General features: G+C 37.3%; 1 protein-coding gene across 1 annotated transcript in view; it reads right to left on the minus strand.

Moving 5' to 3' along the window:
* The window catches only part of LOC121307635 (trichohyalin-like), a 15,474-nt gene extending 1,405 nt beyond the window's left edge, over nucleotides 1-14,069 (minus strand). The window contains exons 1-13 of the mRNA XM_041239858.1: nucleotides 14,020-14,069; nucleotides 13,679-13,709; nucleotides 13,468-13,572; nucleotides 12,552-12,623; nucleotides 12,373-12,429; nucleotides 8,431-10,038; nucleotides 7,073-7,140; nucleotides 6,260-6,458; nucleotides 5,633-5,674; nucleotides 4,999-5,040; nucleotides 4,480-4,530; nucleotides 1,459-1,509; nucleotides 625-676 (exon numbers count right to left, since the gene is read on the minus strand). Of these exons, the coding sequence (XP_041095792.1) occupies nucleotides 625-676; nucleotides 1,459-1,509; nucleotides 4,480-4,530; nucleotides 4,999-5,040; nucleotides 5,633-5,674; nucleotides 6,260-6,458; nucleotides 7,073-7,140; nucleotides 8,431-10,038; nucleotides 12,373-12,429; nucleotides 12,552-12,623; nucleotides 13,468-13,572; nucleotides 13,679-13,709; nucleotides 14,020-14,069 (2,428 nt within the window). The remainder of the gene's footprint in view (nucleotides 1-624; nucleotides 677-1,458; nucleotides 1,510-4,479; nucleotides 4,531-4,998; nucleotides 5,041-5,632; nucleotides 5,675-6,259; nucleotides 6,459-7,072; nucleotides 7,141-8,430; nucleotides 10,039-12,372; nucleotides 12,430-12,551; nucleotides 12,624-13,467; nucleotides 13,573-13,678; nucleotides 13,710-14,019) is intronic.
* Between the last annotated feature and the right edge of the window lie 3,555 nt (nucleotides 14,070-17,624).

Below are 17,624 nucleotides of genomic sequence, written 5' to 3' on the forward strand. Positions count from 1 at the left end.
ACATCATGCTGAATTCTACAGAATCCCAGTATGGGTTAGACAGGTCTTACTGTGATACTGCAAGGGAGGTCTCTCTCTATTTACTTACCCATCTCACACGTGGAGGTAGCGCTAGCAACTTTGGACTTTCTGTTTAAAAAATATATAATTAAAACAATTAAAATAAAAAAAAAATGATATACAGAAAAATACAACTGAGCTGAGTTTGTTCATCTTAATTTAGTCCTCATGTGATATCATGATACCACCTCAATCTTGGCACAAATACCACCACTGCCACAAAATTCCCTCCAGTGCAGGAGCAGAGACGTAACGTGCCCTGCCCCGGGAACACACAGCGGCTTTCACAATTACCAAAATGCATCACAAAAAAAAAGCATTCATGCACTTTCATACTTGCATTTGCATCTGATTCTATTTGTTTCTGGTTGCAACTTTGTACTATAATTGCCGTAATAATTTAAAGGGAACAGAAAAGGAGACTCATATAGAAATTACTTTTTTTTTTTTTTTTTTTTATGAAATAGTATGACCACCCTCTGAACTTCAAAGAAAACAGTTCCTTCCTATACACAGGCCTGTTTATTATACACCGGCCTTATGAAAAGCTTCTGAAATGCTTACCCATGATGCATAACGGCTCATTGAAATTGTCAATCTTGTATTCGGGCCGGGCCTTAGAAACAGTTGGCGCTTTATAATTGATCACAGAAAGATCAATCATGTGTCCTCTGTCAGAAAACGGCTGCAAAACTTTCTCTGTAATAAATGTTAGTTTAATGGCCAGCTTCTTGTATTTACTTAGTGTCTGTTATTTATCAAGCTTTCATGTTACAATCGTGAATACATCTTGTTAAAAAAAAATCAGTATGCAAGCAGGATTTAAAATGTCATGTAAATGATGTACATTGTTTTAAATGTATGAGCAACACTAATGTAGATTATTAAATTATTGTTTTAAAAAAACGCAATTACAATAAAGTGTAGCAACTGTATGGAAACAAACTTCAAATGTATTTTCTATAAACTGTACACATATGCAAAAAAGTGAACTCTGCTCACCATGAGAAAGGGCAGGTAATCTGTAATTTTCTTTTTTCGCAGCAAAAGCATGTTTCTTCTTGTTAAATCCCATATAGTAAATTGAAAGAAAAAGGATTTGCTGAGTCAGTAAGACTACAGTACAAACAAGGACTGCTTAGTTTTGTTTTTTCTTAACATCAACACAAAGTGCAAACCCAGAACACACTGTGACAGAGATGGAATCGGAGCTGCGAATCTCCCTCCTGACCAGAAAGGGCAGTATTTAAAGGCCTATGGTCCACACAACATACATAATACATAACTTCCACATGATATAATCACTAGTATTAAATACATTGGACGTAACATTTAAAAAAAAATATACCGATACTGCATTCTGGCAAAGTCAGTAAGCCTTTCTACGTCAATACTAACCATTTTGTGTGGATCTTTTGTCACTGCATCTTCAAGAGCTTCCAGCTTCAACTGTTGATAAAACAGTCACAGGCTCATCATTACCAGTCTCTTCTGTGTTAAGAACACTATGACTCCAACATTATTCAAGTCAACACAAGTTTATGGAGCCCGATTTTGGACTGTGGGCAAATACATTTACTAAGGAGGAGTAATTTGCCTGCTATTTGCCCATAAGGGAAAATACAGGTCTATATTTAACTCAGTTCGGAAAGATAGATGATATCTGAAAATAAATGAATACATACAAGTTTATTGCAAAGAATACTTCAATACTGCTGAAATAGTAATAGCAACTCTTCGCTGATCCATAAAAGCTTGATCAACATTAAACTAATAAGATTTAAGGCCAATATGTCTGCAAACATACCTATACAACTGCATATTTAAATATAATTATTTATATGACTGCAAGAATGCACCAACAAACGAACTGAGCCTCAGTGACTGACTCAGAACCAAATGCTTGCATGCGATCTCTGCTTCCAGACAGCCAGATCACACTACCTTTGCACATTATTGATATGTTTCACTTTGCAATCACATAAGCCCCTTTAGTCATAGTTTTTTTTTTTTTTTTAATTATGGATTAAATGCCTAGGCATAGCAAGATCCATTTAAAATGAAAAGAAAATCTGATGCCCGCAGTGTAATATCACTCACACAAAGATATTGACAGCACAAGAGCTAATACAGTAAAACCTACACAATCCAACATCACTTTGGACTGGAATATTGAGCCGGATTAGACAGGGTGTTGGATTAGACAGGGTGTTGGATTAGATAGGGTGCTGGATTAGACAGGGTGTTGGATTAGACAGGGTGCCGGATTAGACAGGGTGTTGGATTAGATAGGGTGCTGGATTAGACAGGGTGTTGGATTAGACAGGGTGTTGGATTAGACAGGGTGTTGGATTAGATAGGGTGCTGGATTAGACAGGGTGTTGGATTAGACAGGGTGCCGGATTAGACAGGGTAATGGATTAGACATGGTGCTGGATTAGACAGTGTGCTGTATTTACTGTAAAAAGTCAAATACTGTACCTAAAAAATCATCTTTACCTGAGTATAGCACAAGCCTGTTTAAACCATTCTCATCGAAAGACGTTCCCTTGTTTGTACTGTGCCTGCTACAGGATTTAAGGAAACTGTTTGCCTTGCTATTTTTACCTGGCTCTTTTTGGGTTGCTTCTGGTAAACGTTCAGCTATTTTGATAAGGGCACATTTTCTTTCAAGAGGGCTTGTCGTGTAGATGTTTCGACATTTACTTGCTGTTCAATAGCTGCACAATTCAGAATGGCGCAGGCGGGACATGCAAGTTACACGCAACAACTTGCTTTTGTTTTGATTGTTATACTAGTTTTGAACTTAGAAACAAAATACATGACCTGGTGCCACAATGCACAGTCAGATTTACACCGAATTTAGGCAGAAGGGACTCTGGAGTCATGCCAGATTCCATGATAGACAGGTTCCAGAGGTGGCAGAGGGTATCAAACCATTTAATTCAACTGGGATTTGGTCAGGACCCACACATCATGCTGAATTCTACAGAATCCCAGTATGGGTTAGACAGGTCTTACTGTGATACTGCAAGGGAGGTCTCTCTCTATTTACTTACCCATCTCACACGTGGAGGTAGCGCTAGCAACTTTGGACTTTCTGTTTAAAAAATATATAATTAAAACAATTAAAATAAAAAAAAAATGATATACAGAAAAATACAACTGAGCTGAGTTTGTTCATCTTAATTTAGTCCTCATGTGATATCATGATACCACCTCAATCTTGGCACAAATACCACCACTGCCACAAAATTCCCTCCAGTGCAGGAGCAGAGACGTAACGTGCCCTGCCCCGGGAACACACAGCGGCTTTCACAATTACCAAAATGCATCACAAAAAAAAAGCATTCATGCACTTTCATACTTGCATTTGCATCTGATTCTATTTGTTTCTGGTTGCAACTTTGTACTATAATTGCCGTAATAATTTAAAGGGAACAGAAAAGGAGACTCATATAGAAATTACTTTTTTTTTTTTTTTTTATGAAATAGTATGACCACCCTCTGAACTTCAAAGAAAACAGCTCCTTCCTATACACAGGCCTGTTTATTATACACCTGCCTTATGAAAAGCTTCTGAAATGCTTACCCATGATGCATAACGGCTCATTGAAATTGTCAATCTTGTATTTGGGCCGGGCCTTAGAAACAGTTGGCGCTTTATAATTGATCACAGAAAGATCAATCATGTGTCCTCTGTCAGAAAACGGCTGCAAAACTTTCTCTGTAATAAATGTTAGTTTAATGGCCAGCTTCTTGTATTTACTTAGTGTCTGCTATTTATCAAGCTTTCATGTTACAATCGTGAATACATCTTGTTAAAAAAAAATCAGTATGCAAGCAGGATTTAAAATGTCATGTAAATGATGTACATTGTTTTAAATGTATGAGCAACACTAATGTAGATTATTAAATTATTGTTTTAAAAAAACGCAATTACAATAAAGTGTAGCAACTGTATGGAAACAAACTTCAAATGTATTTTCTATAAACTGTACACATATGCAAAAAAGTGAACTCTGCTCACCATGAGAAAGGGCAGGTAATCTGTAATTTTTTTTTTTCGCAGCAAAAGCATGTTTCTTCTTGTTAAATCCCATATAGTAAATTGAAAAGAAAAAGGATTTGCTGAGTCAGTAAGACTACAGTACAAACAAGGACTGCTTAGTTTTGTTTTTTCTTAACATCAACACAAAGTGCAAACCCAGAACACACTGTGACAGAGATGGAATCGGAGCTGCGAATCTCCCTCCTGACCAGAAAGGGCAGTATTTAAAGGCCTATGGTCCACACAACATACATAATACATAACTTCCACATGATATAATCACTAGTATTAAATACATTGGACGTAACATTTAAAAAAAAATACTGCATTCTGGCAAAGTCAGTAAGCCTTTCTACGTCAATACTAACCATTTTGTGTGGATCTTTTGTCACTGCATCTTCAAGAGCTTCCAGCTTCAACTGTTGATAAAACAGTCACAGGCTCATCATTACCAGTCTCTTCTGTGTTAAGAACACTATGATTCCAACATTATTCAAGTCAACACAAGTTTATGGAGCCCGATTTTGGACTGTGGGCAAATACATTTACTAAGGAGGAGTAATTTGCCTGCTATTTGCCCATAAGGGAAAATACAGGTCTATATTTAACTCATCCTTTTGGCACACTGTACAATGGGGTGACGTTTGACAGATTCGGTAGCTTGTAACTCCGAATATAGCGAATGTCAGGCTCATCAACTCTTGCATCACCTAGTTTTAGGTGGTTGTATACAAAAGGCAAGTTACTATTGAATAGTGTAACTGTGTTTTAATAATCCATGTGTTTAAATATCATATGCTTCTGGCATGTTTAGCTACTTTAAATTTAAATTAAATTCCATGCTCCATGGAAATCTTTACAGGGCTCAAAACATGTACATTTCTTACCTCAAGCAGTTTAGCACGGAGAAGCAGATCTCCCTTTCCACTCTGCAGAAAGAGAATGAGAACTGGGAGCACTGTGTACAACACTCACACTGCACTATTTAAAAACACTGCTGGCTTCATTAACACATGCACTGGTGTTTCAAAGGTGGAGACTTCACGTCCTGTATAGCTCCAGAACAATCAGTGACGTACTGGCTGCTCTTCCTGACCCTTCACCCCTATTCGCATTTCTATTCTATTTCTCTGTCCAGCTTTGAAACATGTGATCAGCTCTTTCATAAGGTATATGTACATGTTTATAAAAATGTACTAACCTTTCTGTGCGGACCTTTTGAAAGTGTATAGAGCAGCTTGCCAATGTCTCTTTCAAGGGAGTCTAGCTTTGACTGTTAATAAAACATCCACAACCGAGTAACTCAAACAGTACCAGCACAACAAGTTTCTATACTATAACCAAGCTTCATATCGTCTTGACATATACACTACTAGAAGTCTATTTCTGTGACTATGCACGGACATAATCAGGGATGAATGGTTAAATAGAACATTTGGTAATATTCAAGTTCATATGGAGACACACTTAAAACTCCATTATGTACGGTCCAACTTATTTAATCAAACACAAATTTCTTACCTCGAAGTCCATAATATTGCGAACCAGATTCACCTGAACGCTCTGCAAACAAATACAGATGAGAAAGGCATGCACAACACTGTACAAATGTGTTTTTATTTGTTTGTTTTTTTAAATAATTGATTGATCGATTCATAATGCCTGCAAATTGTTCTATAAAAAGACTATGGGTGTTTAACATTATTATATTGTTAACAGCCCTTTAATAGCAGATATTTAATAGTGTTTTGAATGGTTAGTATACTTTTTGATAGAACACATGCCACCTGGTGGTTAAATGTTATAATTGTGGTTTCTATATTTTTGACCATATGGTTCCATGTTCTCAGGGGCAGTTTGAGTTTTTAAAATCACATCACAATGCATTCCGGTAAGCGTAGTCCTGATTCTCTTAAAGAAAACAGACAAGTGTGTGGCACCTGAGAAAGTAACATGAACCAGAACTGTCCTGGTGAACACATAGCCATATGGTCACCCTAACAAGGGACAATCTGTGTTTTCCAATAGTCCCTACTATTAAGATAACCAGCAAGAAAGGAAAGCCTGTTTAGAACACAGCATATTTATAAGACAGTTTTTAAACATGCTTGATAGAGTAAAAGCCAGCCTATTCATGTCAGTCTTTACCTTATCACAAAACGTCTTGACTGGCACCGGCTGCGGGAGGGGTAACAGCTGCTTCCTCTTGGTGTCAGGAAGGGGCCTTCCTTCTGGATTCTCTACTGAGATGAACGCCACCTTCTGACTTACAGGCAGGGTCTCTTCAGGGTGTTCTCTCAAGAGGTCTCTCCTTGCTGAATGTCTGTCAGTAACAGGAGGCAAGGGCCTTGAAATGCACAAACAAAATATTAGTCTGGAATTACCAGAGTGGATTTTGTGCCAGAAAAGCACATGCAGAAAAACTGCCTTATTAACAGTACAGTATAGGCCATTGATCTGATTTGCACAAAAGCTTTATCATTTCAGCATGTGTGGGACAAAACCTGTGTGCTTCTGCAAGTGTTTCTATTTCCTATCCAACCCCTTATACTGTATTTACGATTCAGTGTGGATGATGCACACACTCAGTCATGTGTCTGTTTATATTTAAAATATAATAAAATACAACAAACTGAATGTATACACTTTTCACAAGGCAAGCATCACATGGTTAGCACTATGGCAATATCATTTTAAAAAGAAACTCAAATCAAATGTGTTCAAACTGTACCGTTACATCTATAGTTGCTTAATTTGTACTCATTCACTTCTAACTACCCCCCTGCAATGTATTTATGTTTTACTATACCGTATCTCCTGAGAGAGGAGCCCTAAATAATTATGTGTAATTGATTACATGAATAAACCCTTTTCTGATTAGATTAGACCCATGGAAACATTTACACCAACATGCTTTTAATTCAAAATAGTACAACAAACAGCTTTTCTATGTTTGTTCACCTCAATCTGACGGGTCCTTTAGCCTCTGTCCTTTTATAAGACACGACTTCCTCTTGTGACGATGAGGGCTGAATGAAGGTGTGAGAGAGAATTAAATCCACAATATAGTCACCTTCATCACAGAGACAAACATGTCAGCCAAGGTAGTGTTAAATGTGCCAAATCTAAATTCTCAACAAAAGAAAACTACAGCAGATACCATGTGCATTGGTATTGCGATATCATTTTGAATCATGTGATTATTTTATTGATATCTCCTGCTTCTACATCAATTTCAATCTGACATACTACACCCACTAGAAGAAAGTTACTAAGATGACCTCTCTCCTTATCCAGTTTATTTTCATGAGTCTGTGGACATTACAGACTACTGCATATGAAACATATGCTAGACTGGATATTCCTCAAAACAAGACCTCAAGGTTAACTACTGGAACCCTTTTGTCAGCAATGTCATTTTGTCATTGCATCACCAAGAAATTTTCCTTTGCTCTTTGCTCTTAATACTGTTTAGAATGTTACATGACTGTTTGAAAAAACAGCAATAACTGGTATTATGTTATGCCTTTAAATACACTGTATCTGCTTAACAAAACCAACAACACTTAAAGAACATAGAACAAAATAATTCCAGTAAATCTTATATGTATTACCATTATTTTGTAGATCTTACATTTTCCTACAAGATTGAACCTCCAAGCATCCTTTACCAGCAAATCTTTATGCCTTGTTATCTAATGCCAATGGCTAGTATAAGGATGGTTTGGACACATACATGTCCATCTTGCTGGTGAGAAGAGGTTGTGCTGCATCACTCTTTCAGATCTGCTGTGGGCAGAGTCCTTTCACGTCACCAGGACAACATTCAGCACTATAGTGGAACTGGTAAAGGAAGATATGCAGCCAAAAAGAAATTATGTACTACCTCCTATGCCAGTGCAAAGTGGCTATTGCTCTGTACAGGCTGGCATCCTCAGCTGAGTACAGGTAGTTGGCAATGCGTTTGGGGTGCATAAAACCTTAGTTCATCGCTGTATTTACAAGTTTGTCAACTTCCTTGTTCAGAGGCACTGCAACACATACATAGCCATGCCAGATGTAACTGAAGCAAAAAGCATTGCTCAGCGGCACCATCCCTCTTTTCCCGAACGGCACCTCCTTGCTCGTTCCTGCAGGTAGGACTGTTTCCATTTCTTTTAATTTGTCCCTAGCTTGTGGAGAATGTGAGAGCTATGAAATGATGGCAGTAAATATGAAATAAGATCAACAGGAATTATGTTGTTAGCCCTGTGTACTTCAAAAATAACTATCACCATAAGTAAAAAATAAGTAAAAAAGTACAAACAAAAAAAACCTACCATTACTAAAATTGCGGTTGGGAATGCCAGTTCTGAAGAAGCCGGTCTTCCTGGAGTGGATTGTTCCTCCAAGTGTTCTCTACCAGGCCCTTTCTCTGCTGGATGTTTGGTTTTGGCAATGCTCGTCTTCTCAGGGCTTGTTCTAAACTGTTCTTCCTCTTCACTGTGTTCAATTGAAACCGAGCTCTGGATGCATCCCTCGTATTTCTCTTTGCTTCCCTCGTCTCCTTTAGGCTCTTGATCAGTAATTGGTGGTTCTGGGGTTTCTTCTCTGTCACTCTGGATGCATCCATTGTATTTCTCTTTGCTTTCCTCGTCTCCTTTAGGCTCTTGATCAGTAATTGATGGTTCCGGGGTTTCTTCTCGGTCACTCTGAACGTCGCTCAGTTTTTCTTTATGTTCTGGGACACCCCCTTTTTGTTTCTCTTTCAGTTCCGGTGATATCTCCGTTTCCATCCACTGATCTTTCTGTTTCTCTTTCTTTTCACTCGTCTCCTTTCTTTCCCAAGATTCCTCCTTCTCTGGTTGCATTTTGTCCTTTTCCTCCATGTTTTCCGGAGGTGTATCATTTCTAGCCCGGATATCTTTTTCTGTTTCACTAATTTTTTTCTCATTTTGTTTCTGACATTCCTCTTTCACAAGTGGTTCTTTTTCTCCCTTCTGTCCCCGAGATTCCTCTTTCTTCTTGAGTGGAATTTGGTCCTTTTCTTTTTTGCGTACAAGAGATTTCTCTTTACGAAGCTGGTGTTCGCTTTCTTTATTTGTGATCAGGATTTCACTTGTCTTTTTCTCCTTCTGATCCCAAAATTCCTCTTTCTCAAGTGGAATTTCCTCATTCTCCTTTTTGTGCTTCGAAACAAGATCCCCTCCTCCTGCTTTCCCTTTTTCTTTTTCTTCTAAAGACATTTCACTTTTTGTTTTCTCCTTCGGTTTATGAAATTCTTCTGTTTCTATAACCTGTTTAGTTAGTGCTGAAGTTCTTTCTTCCTTTTCAAATTGAGATTCTTCCTCCAGCCCTGCAGCTTCTGGTGAAATGACTTTATTTTTATCTTCCACGGCTGGATTCACATCTCTGTCAGATGAAATGGTTTCACAGCTTTCTCTTTTACGTGAATCCACAGGCACTGCACTCTGTGAGGTAATTCTTTTCGCTTTCTCTTCCAGTGCGGGACAGGGTTTTGTTTGAGGTGAACTCTCCTCCTCAGACAGACTCGTTTTTCTTTTTTCTTTCTCCCTGAGTTTCGAAAGATCACCCTTGCCCCTGGAGTCACCAGCTTTCTCCTGAGTACCTGTTTTCTGAGTGACCTCTTTGGGTTCTGCTTCATCCTTAACCTTTGGTTGTTTGGGTCTTTGCTCGGTTCCTTCTTTTATCTTTTTTGATCCCTTTGCTTCTGCCTCTCCGGTACTTTCTTCCTTTGCCTCAGCAGTTTTCACCTCTGCCTCAGGCTCTTCACTGCTGGTAGCTGTGGGCTGCAGCTCCTCTGACTGGTCCCTCTTCTGAGCTTGTTTATCTCCCTTCACTGATGACTTTCCAGCCAGCTTCTTCCCATTGGTTACTTTGCTTTCATTTGTAATGGACACTACCTCTTTAGCCACAACACTAGTCTCCTATAGTAACAAAAAGAGACAGAAATGATTCTGTTGTTACCTGACTATGAATTATAATATACAGTTTCCTACACACATACAGTACACTTTTTGCTACTTCAGAGACTTTTGAAACATAACAATTTATCCTACATAGATTTCTTTTCATCTTGTGTGTGGAGGGGTTAAATATGTCAACTTCCAATGAAACGGGTGTAGACAATGGAATCAGTCAAGCTGGATCAGTTTGATCTACTTACAGAATAATTAAATAACTTGTATATTTTTAATAAACTACCCCATAAAACAAATATTTAATGAAAGTAAAGCTTCTCAAAAAAGAACAGAAACTTTAAAATAGAACTACTATTACTATTTTAATAGAAGAAATACAATTTTATTCTGTCCACCAAATCATTGTTTATATTAATGACACCAATAAACGTATAAAGCCGAAAAATGTCTCTAGTTTGCTTGTAGTTTTACCAAGGTAATGACATTAACCCTAACCCCTATCTTTGAGTATTTTCTCAGTTGCTCCTTAAGCATTCCATGCTCTTTCTCAAGCAACACAATTTTCTTTTCCTGCAGAATCAAAATGAGTAAATTTGACTTTAGGGTTCCATTGGTCATATATCTATCTGTTACACGGCCTTGACAATTGAGTTCAGGTCATTTACATCTTCTTTACACTGCTGGCCTGGTATGACACCAGAGGACAGCATATACATTGATGAAAAAAAAAAAAAACTTAATTAAAATGATGAATTTGAAGTGGTGCCATTACATCACATACGCTGGAGTAATGGAAAAATATGTTCTACTCTTCTTTAAATGTAATTGCAGTTTTTTTTTCTCCTTTGAACTAGCATTGAAGGGTTACATTAACTTGGTCATTGCATAAGATACACTATTCACAAAAATGTCACTGTGGCAGAGCAAAGCTCTGCCCTTTAAATTGGCAGGGATGGGGTTAACTTCCCCTACCTGCCTGGGTTTATTATGTTCAGGTGGCTGGGGTTGATTAGTTGATTAGGTTGATTAACGATCAATCAGCGCCCAGCCACCTGATATAAAAGGAGGCCTCTGCTTCTCATTTGGGGAGAGGGAGCTGAGGAAGCAGGTTGTTTTTTCTTTGGTTGTTTAGAAAGTTTGAATCCAGTGAAGGCATTGCCCAGCCTGGAAACTGTTATTTTTGTAAGTTTTGCTTTTTATCTTTTTTGTGTTTAAATTGCTTTGTTTTGGCCCTTGTGCCCTTTCATTTTTGTGTTTATTTATAATAAAATAGTTATTTTTTTGAACTGCAGTCTGTCTCTGGGCCTCTTTCCACTCGCCAGCCTGCCACAGTCACCAATAAATATGGTACATGTATTGAGACCAACATATCGCATGCAGAAAGAAAAGCACAGAATACGTTTCAGAAGAAGAATTTGGACAGTGCTTTAGCCAATGTGACTCCAGTGCATGGCTTAGAGGTAAATGACGCCAAAGCGCCTCACCACCTCTATATGACGGTTGAAAATACACAGGAACTGATTAAATGAATTAGATGCACAGCAACTTGCACTGCTCCGCTACCTTCTGAATCTGGAAATCTTGCTCTTCTTTACAGCTTTTCCAACCATCACTATAATACCATACAAAAGTATAAAACTAGGAGGTGTAATTGCCACATCTTTAGTTGGGTTTTTTTCTATTTTATACTCAAAATGGAATATGCAGATATTTAAAAGACAAAGCTACACAAGTAAACTGCAGCTGCAATTATGCCACTGTTTGCAATGATTCACCTAACTTTCAGTATATTTACTGGGTTTATCTGAGCTTTTACTATGGTGGACCACAGTAATCTTTATTACTCAGTATCACTCTTACTGTAGCACTGCAGTGGGCAAGTCTGGAGTGGATGCCTGAGAAGAAACTACACAAGCAGGGAACTTGACTTGTTCTGCGACACCGGCCGTCGCCCCAAGATTCTCAATCTTTCCTCCAGTTAGATCACAAGCACTTTTCAGGATGCATTCCCCTGTGCTTTTTTCACTGCTTTCCAAAAGACAGATTTTTTTTCTAGCTGTATAATGGTAATATCTTGTTAAAATGCAAATGTTCGATCAATATCACAATATTAATAAAAAACTTGATTTTTTTTGTTTTTTAATACATAAAAGCTGAATTTCTGAAGTGAGTGAATACCATTAAAATGAAGATCTCTTTAATCAATATAAGCATTAAAAAGAGAAGGTCTACCTGAATAGTGTTAGATGAATATTAACCTAATTAAAAAAAAAACATTATAAAAACACCCTCAAGGTAGTAAGTATCCTCAAATGTCAATTCAAAGAATCCAATACTTACTAAGGGCTGTTTGAGGGATTGTTCATTTGCAATCATTCTCTGCAACATCGTTTTTTCCTAAACATAACGAGACACACAGGGAATCACAAAAGGCATGATGTAAAGAACAAAGACAGTCATATTTAAACGCCGGCCCTGCTTTTTAACAAGGAAATGCATTTGAGTGTTTAGCTCCTTACCATTTTAACAGCTTTCAGCTCCTTTTGGTCCTGCTGCTTCTCTGCTTCGAGGATGTTTGTTTGAGCCTGTACCTACGGCACGGTTGTAAACAGAAACTTAGAAAACTAATACCACAACTAACAGCAGGATTGCAGTTTAATTAATTAAGATGCCAATAGTAGCTTTTAAGAAATGTCAAAAACAACAAAAACACACAGTTGTGAAAAATATAACTGGTGTTACCTTCAAAGAACAGTAGACAGTTATCATAGGTTGTTATTACTATGTAACGATAGTCCTATTGCAAACTTTCATCTAGGATCTACACACATCTAGTGGTCCTCAGTAAAAAACTGAGAAGGGGCGCATTAGTAATAACAATGTTGTTGAAGGCCACTGCGCTAAGACCACCACTTTTTCTCAAAACTGTTAAAATCAGTTTCATTTCTCCTATTACAGAAGAACAGAGAAACTCTTCAATCAACATTCAAATTCATGAGAGTCTACAGTTTACCAGGAGATAGCACAGGACCCCATGTATTATGAGGACCACAGGTCACACAAACACTGGTTTAATTATACTGCTGTAGTCCCATATACAGTACTGTATACCAACAATTTAAAAGTTTAACATGATCTTGATATTAGTTAATAACAATAACTGTTTAATTGGTGTGCTAATCTTGAAACAACAGATATTTATTCATTAATATTTGCCCTAGTGCCCAAACACTACTTTTTATTGAAAGAATGTTTTTGGAGCCATTGCATGTAACTATGTTTACACCACTGGGCCACTGGGTGGCACTGTGGAGGCAAGTTAATATTGAAAGCTAAATACTCTATTTGAGACAGCAGCTGTGAAGTTTCCTACAGCAGTACCTATATAAACCCAATCAACCCAAACCATGTTGCTGATCTGATAAACTGTCACACCTCACTAAGCGTCTTCACTGTAGTTCTACTTCTTCTCAGCTCTTCTTTAATTGTATCCTCCCTTTCAGCGAGAATGTCTTTCTCCTGTTTCACTATCCTGTATTTCTAAAGACAAGACACAAACTGCTGTCTTCTCTTTCTTCTTGCTATGTACATTCAAATAAAACAGACCGTGTCCCCTGCACTACAACAATAAAGACAAGACACTCACAGTTTTACTTTCTGCCAGATCTTGTTGTACACTGCAAAGGAAAAAGAGGAGAGAAGACCTTTGGGGAACTTCATCACTTCTTAACACGTGCACATGAAAAGTGTGGGTCATTGAATGAACCAGTCTTGGGTTGCACAAGCATGGGTGCCAGAAAAACATCTTCAAGCATTCAATGCTTTTACTATGCTTTGCTTTGCTACCCTTTCCTATGCTTTATTATGCTTTTACCATGGGATACACTTTTTCTGTTAATATATGTAAAAGATGATAAAGTAAAATGTGAATTGACAGACTGAACATTACTGTACCTAACCAGAAACACTTATCTAGGCTTGACTCACCTCTGTAATGCGTTTGATGGCTTTTGAACAACCTTTTGCATGTCTGCCATTTTGGCTTTTAATGTTTCTCCTATCTCTGCAATGATAAAGTATTACATTTCTGATCGCAACTATAGAAAGCGTACCTGTAGGTTATATTCTTGTTCTCAGTAACCGTATTCGCACAATGTTATTTTTTTTAGTTTTTTAATCAATTTCACCAAATGGCGAATTTGAAGTATTGAGGCACAGCATTCACTGAAGTGGTACTGAATGATGGACCGGTGAGGCCCAAGATCTCGCTGTCAGTTCAGTTCAACCAAGGCCTGGTGATGGAAGTCCACTTACCCACAGAAGAGACATATGGGTGAAAAGTATGCGGTGGGGAGGGAGAAAGATATTCACAAAATGTAGTGAAAGGTAGACGTGGTCTATAAGTAGCCAATAAGTACGACTGTATTCTTTTCCCTGTAAATTGGCTTATTTCAATGCATTTCACAGTATAACAATTCAAAATTGACCATTTTCTCTACAACGCAAATGTTCCTAAATATGTAAATGCTTACCTGAAAAACATTAAATGCTAAATTGTGGAATTTAAAGACATTCTATTTTCACCATCAGTGAATTATCAAACAAAATAAATAAACAAATTAAAAAATATCAACAGACACGTAAAATGTTCCCTTCTTGTACTGAACAGAGCAATCGGTAGCACAAACATTTTCGATCGGGTGTCTTTTTGTAAAGAAACCGTGCCGCTCTATGCAGTGTGTTCAATCATTTACCAGAAGCAAACTAAACTAGCTGCCAGGTTCCTAAATGCAGTGTAACAGGTAGTGCGTCAAACATTTGCTGTAGTTGTTTTTAAGTGATAAATAAATGTATATTTACACTATTCTTTAAGAAATGGGCATTTTCAAAGGAACTACGTATTGCTTGGCAATGTGAAACCATGAAAAAAATAAATACAGCCATTACCAACATAGCAGGCTGAAACTCACCCCAAGAATTACATCAAGCCTCCAACATACATGTAAATGACCTCAGCACTGCCAATACTTGCTATACAGAAACTGAACTAAAAGATAAACAAGCTTCATCTGAATGATAGTGAGAGTGATGCAGTTCTAATAAGGCTTGAACACACACATGGAAAACCTTGGCTAGAAGACCGTTCTGGGTATATACTGTACGTGTTTACATTACACAGAGTGCATTGCCTATGTGAATGCCAAACAAAGCGTTTCAATGGTTTCTATTCTAGTCTCTGTGAAGGTTTAGTTTAGGGTTCATTCTAATGCACAGGAGGAGACGGTTTCATCAGCCATACTGACCCAAAATATATAGACATTATGTATTGAACCCATATTAGTTCACTGACACTAACACAGTCCTTACCTTGCGTTGCTGGCTGTACTTTACTTTGCTGTACTTGCTTGTGCTCTTCTGGTTTTACTGCTTTCACTTTATTTTCACTGCCAAAAGAGAAAACAGTTCATACGCAAATGGTCAATTGATTAGTGGTACTACAATGTTACACAACTTTGGTCAAAAGATATGAACTGGACAACAAATCGACAGGTATCAATGCATACATGTTACATTTCACAGTTGAGGCATCTATGCTCTATGTAATCTTGACGTTTTCTTTCAAGGCCTAACTGGGATTGTTTTCTTAATGTTTGCTATTCATGAACTTCACTCCACAACTCCACCACTCATGCCAACTTGATAAAACTGGAAGACTGCATTCCAAATCTTACATTTCTGCACATTTAAAAAATAAATATGTCACCTCTGCGATAGTACGACAGAAACGCACTGCAAAATAAAAACAGCAGCTCTTTAACCCATGACACACAGCTCTCTAGGCATTTACGATTGAGTCAGTGCTTGAAAATATGGATGATCAACCCTTTAACCAAGCAGGCACTGTCTTCACCCATTGATTAACACCAACAAGCTGTTTCTGTCCTAACAAAATCTGAAAATGGTTATTAAAGTTGATTTTGCCTGGTACTTACGTCGTGGTTGTGAATCTGTACTGTGACAGGTCTCTGACACGGTTCTTTAGAGCATCAAGGCTCTGAAAGCCTTTCACTAGTCTGACAATTTGATGAATCACTATTTCCTCATCCAGGGAGGGCTGAGCATCATATACATTAGAAGCAGCCTCTTCCGAATCTGCCTGAAGAGGAATATATTTGCTATACTATAGTGCTTCGAGGTAAATACAAACAATAATGAGAACTACTGTCTGTAAAGCCTTCAGTATAGGTAATATATCATTAATACTAATAGCCATGGCATTTTGGAGGTGATCAGTAACTACAATTTGAAGAAACCCTTCAGCGTTTTTTTAAAGCAATTACAAATGCAGGAAGTAAATTAAAAAAAAAGAAAAAAAGAAAAAAAGAATTAGGCACAATCTGAAGGGTTTATATGAAAGGTAATTTGTCCATTCAGCTGTTTTGGGGTTTAGGTTTCGCATTCTAAACTTAAAAAATGGCTGCCAGGCCAGTCAGCCATTTTGAAGAAAAGGTCAATGGGCAAGATTAAGATTATCAACAGATTTCTCCAGGTTGTACAGCTGTAAGGGTTTTAGCTGGTGAAACAGAAAGTCCCAGAGATAAAAGATGACAAAAGCATGATCAATCCATATTAACCCCCTCTTGTAAGGAGGCTCAAATACAGAAATTTGAAATCAGTCCCAGTATCTCATACCAATGAGGCACTGTTTTATTTCACAGAATTCACAGCTCCAAATATTTGCAACTGCACTTTAGTGATTATTAATTCTGATTATACTTTGCTTTTATGCAATTGCTACTTCAGCAAAGGGATTTATTTGTGTTACTGTCTAACTAGCCTGGGAAATTGTGTTCATCTGCCTTTAACTTAATATCCTTTTCACTGGACAATTACCATTTCTGTGTGCTCTGCCTCATTCTCCAGCCACTGTCAGGCAGAAAAGAAAATTAACAGTGACAAGTAAAACAATATAAACGCAAGTAAGACAATATAAATGCAAGTAAGACAATATAAAGAGTATAGCTTGGATTATACCGCATATATATATATATATATATATATATATATATATATATTTTTTTTTTTTTTTTTTTTTTTTTTTTTCCTGATTTATATTTATAAAACAGCAGTACGGCACTTACATTTACAAAAAAAAGTATAAATATTATATTTCTGATTTACAAATTCCTGATTTTAAGTCAAATGTAGTAATTGGTATGATTTATATCTCACAGAAAACTATTCCTCCAAATCAGCATTGAAATATGACAGGCAACTCATGAAGTCAGAATGCCTTATGCAAATCAAAGCACATCTTTTACCTACACTGTAACCATTCCATGGAAGCTTAGAATAATTCATGTACAATAAACAAGAAAACCTGGCTTGGCATGACTGGATTGGCTGGTGCTCGGTCTCATTCATCAGCACTGTGTGGATTGTTGCTGAAGAGTGTGTGTGCATGGCTTTATTAGCAGACACAACAAGTGACTGGCTATGCCCTGTTTTCCTGACAATATTTAAATAACACTCTATATATATATATATATATATATATATATATATATATATATATATATATATATGCACCA

The sequence above is a fragment of the Polyodon spathula genome, chromosome 3 (assembly GCF_017654505.1).
Source record: "Polyodon spathula isolate WHYD16114869_AA chromosome 3, ASM1765450v1, whole genome shotgun sequence".
In the NCBI taxonomy this organism is placed as follows: domain Eukaryota; kingdom Metazoa; phylum Chordata; class Actinopteri; order Acipenseriformes; family Polyodontidae; genus Polyodon; species Polyodon spathula.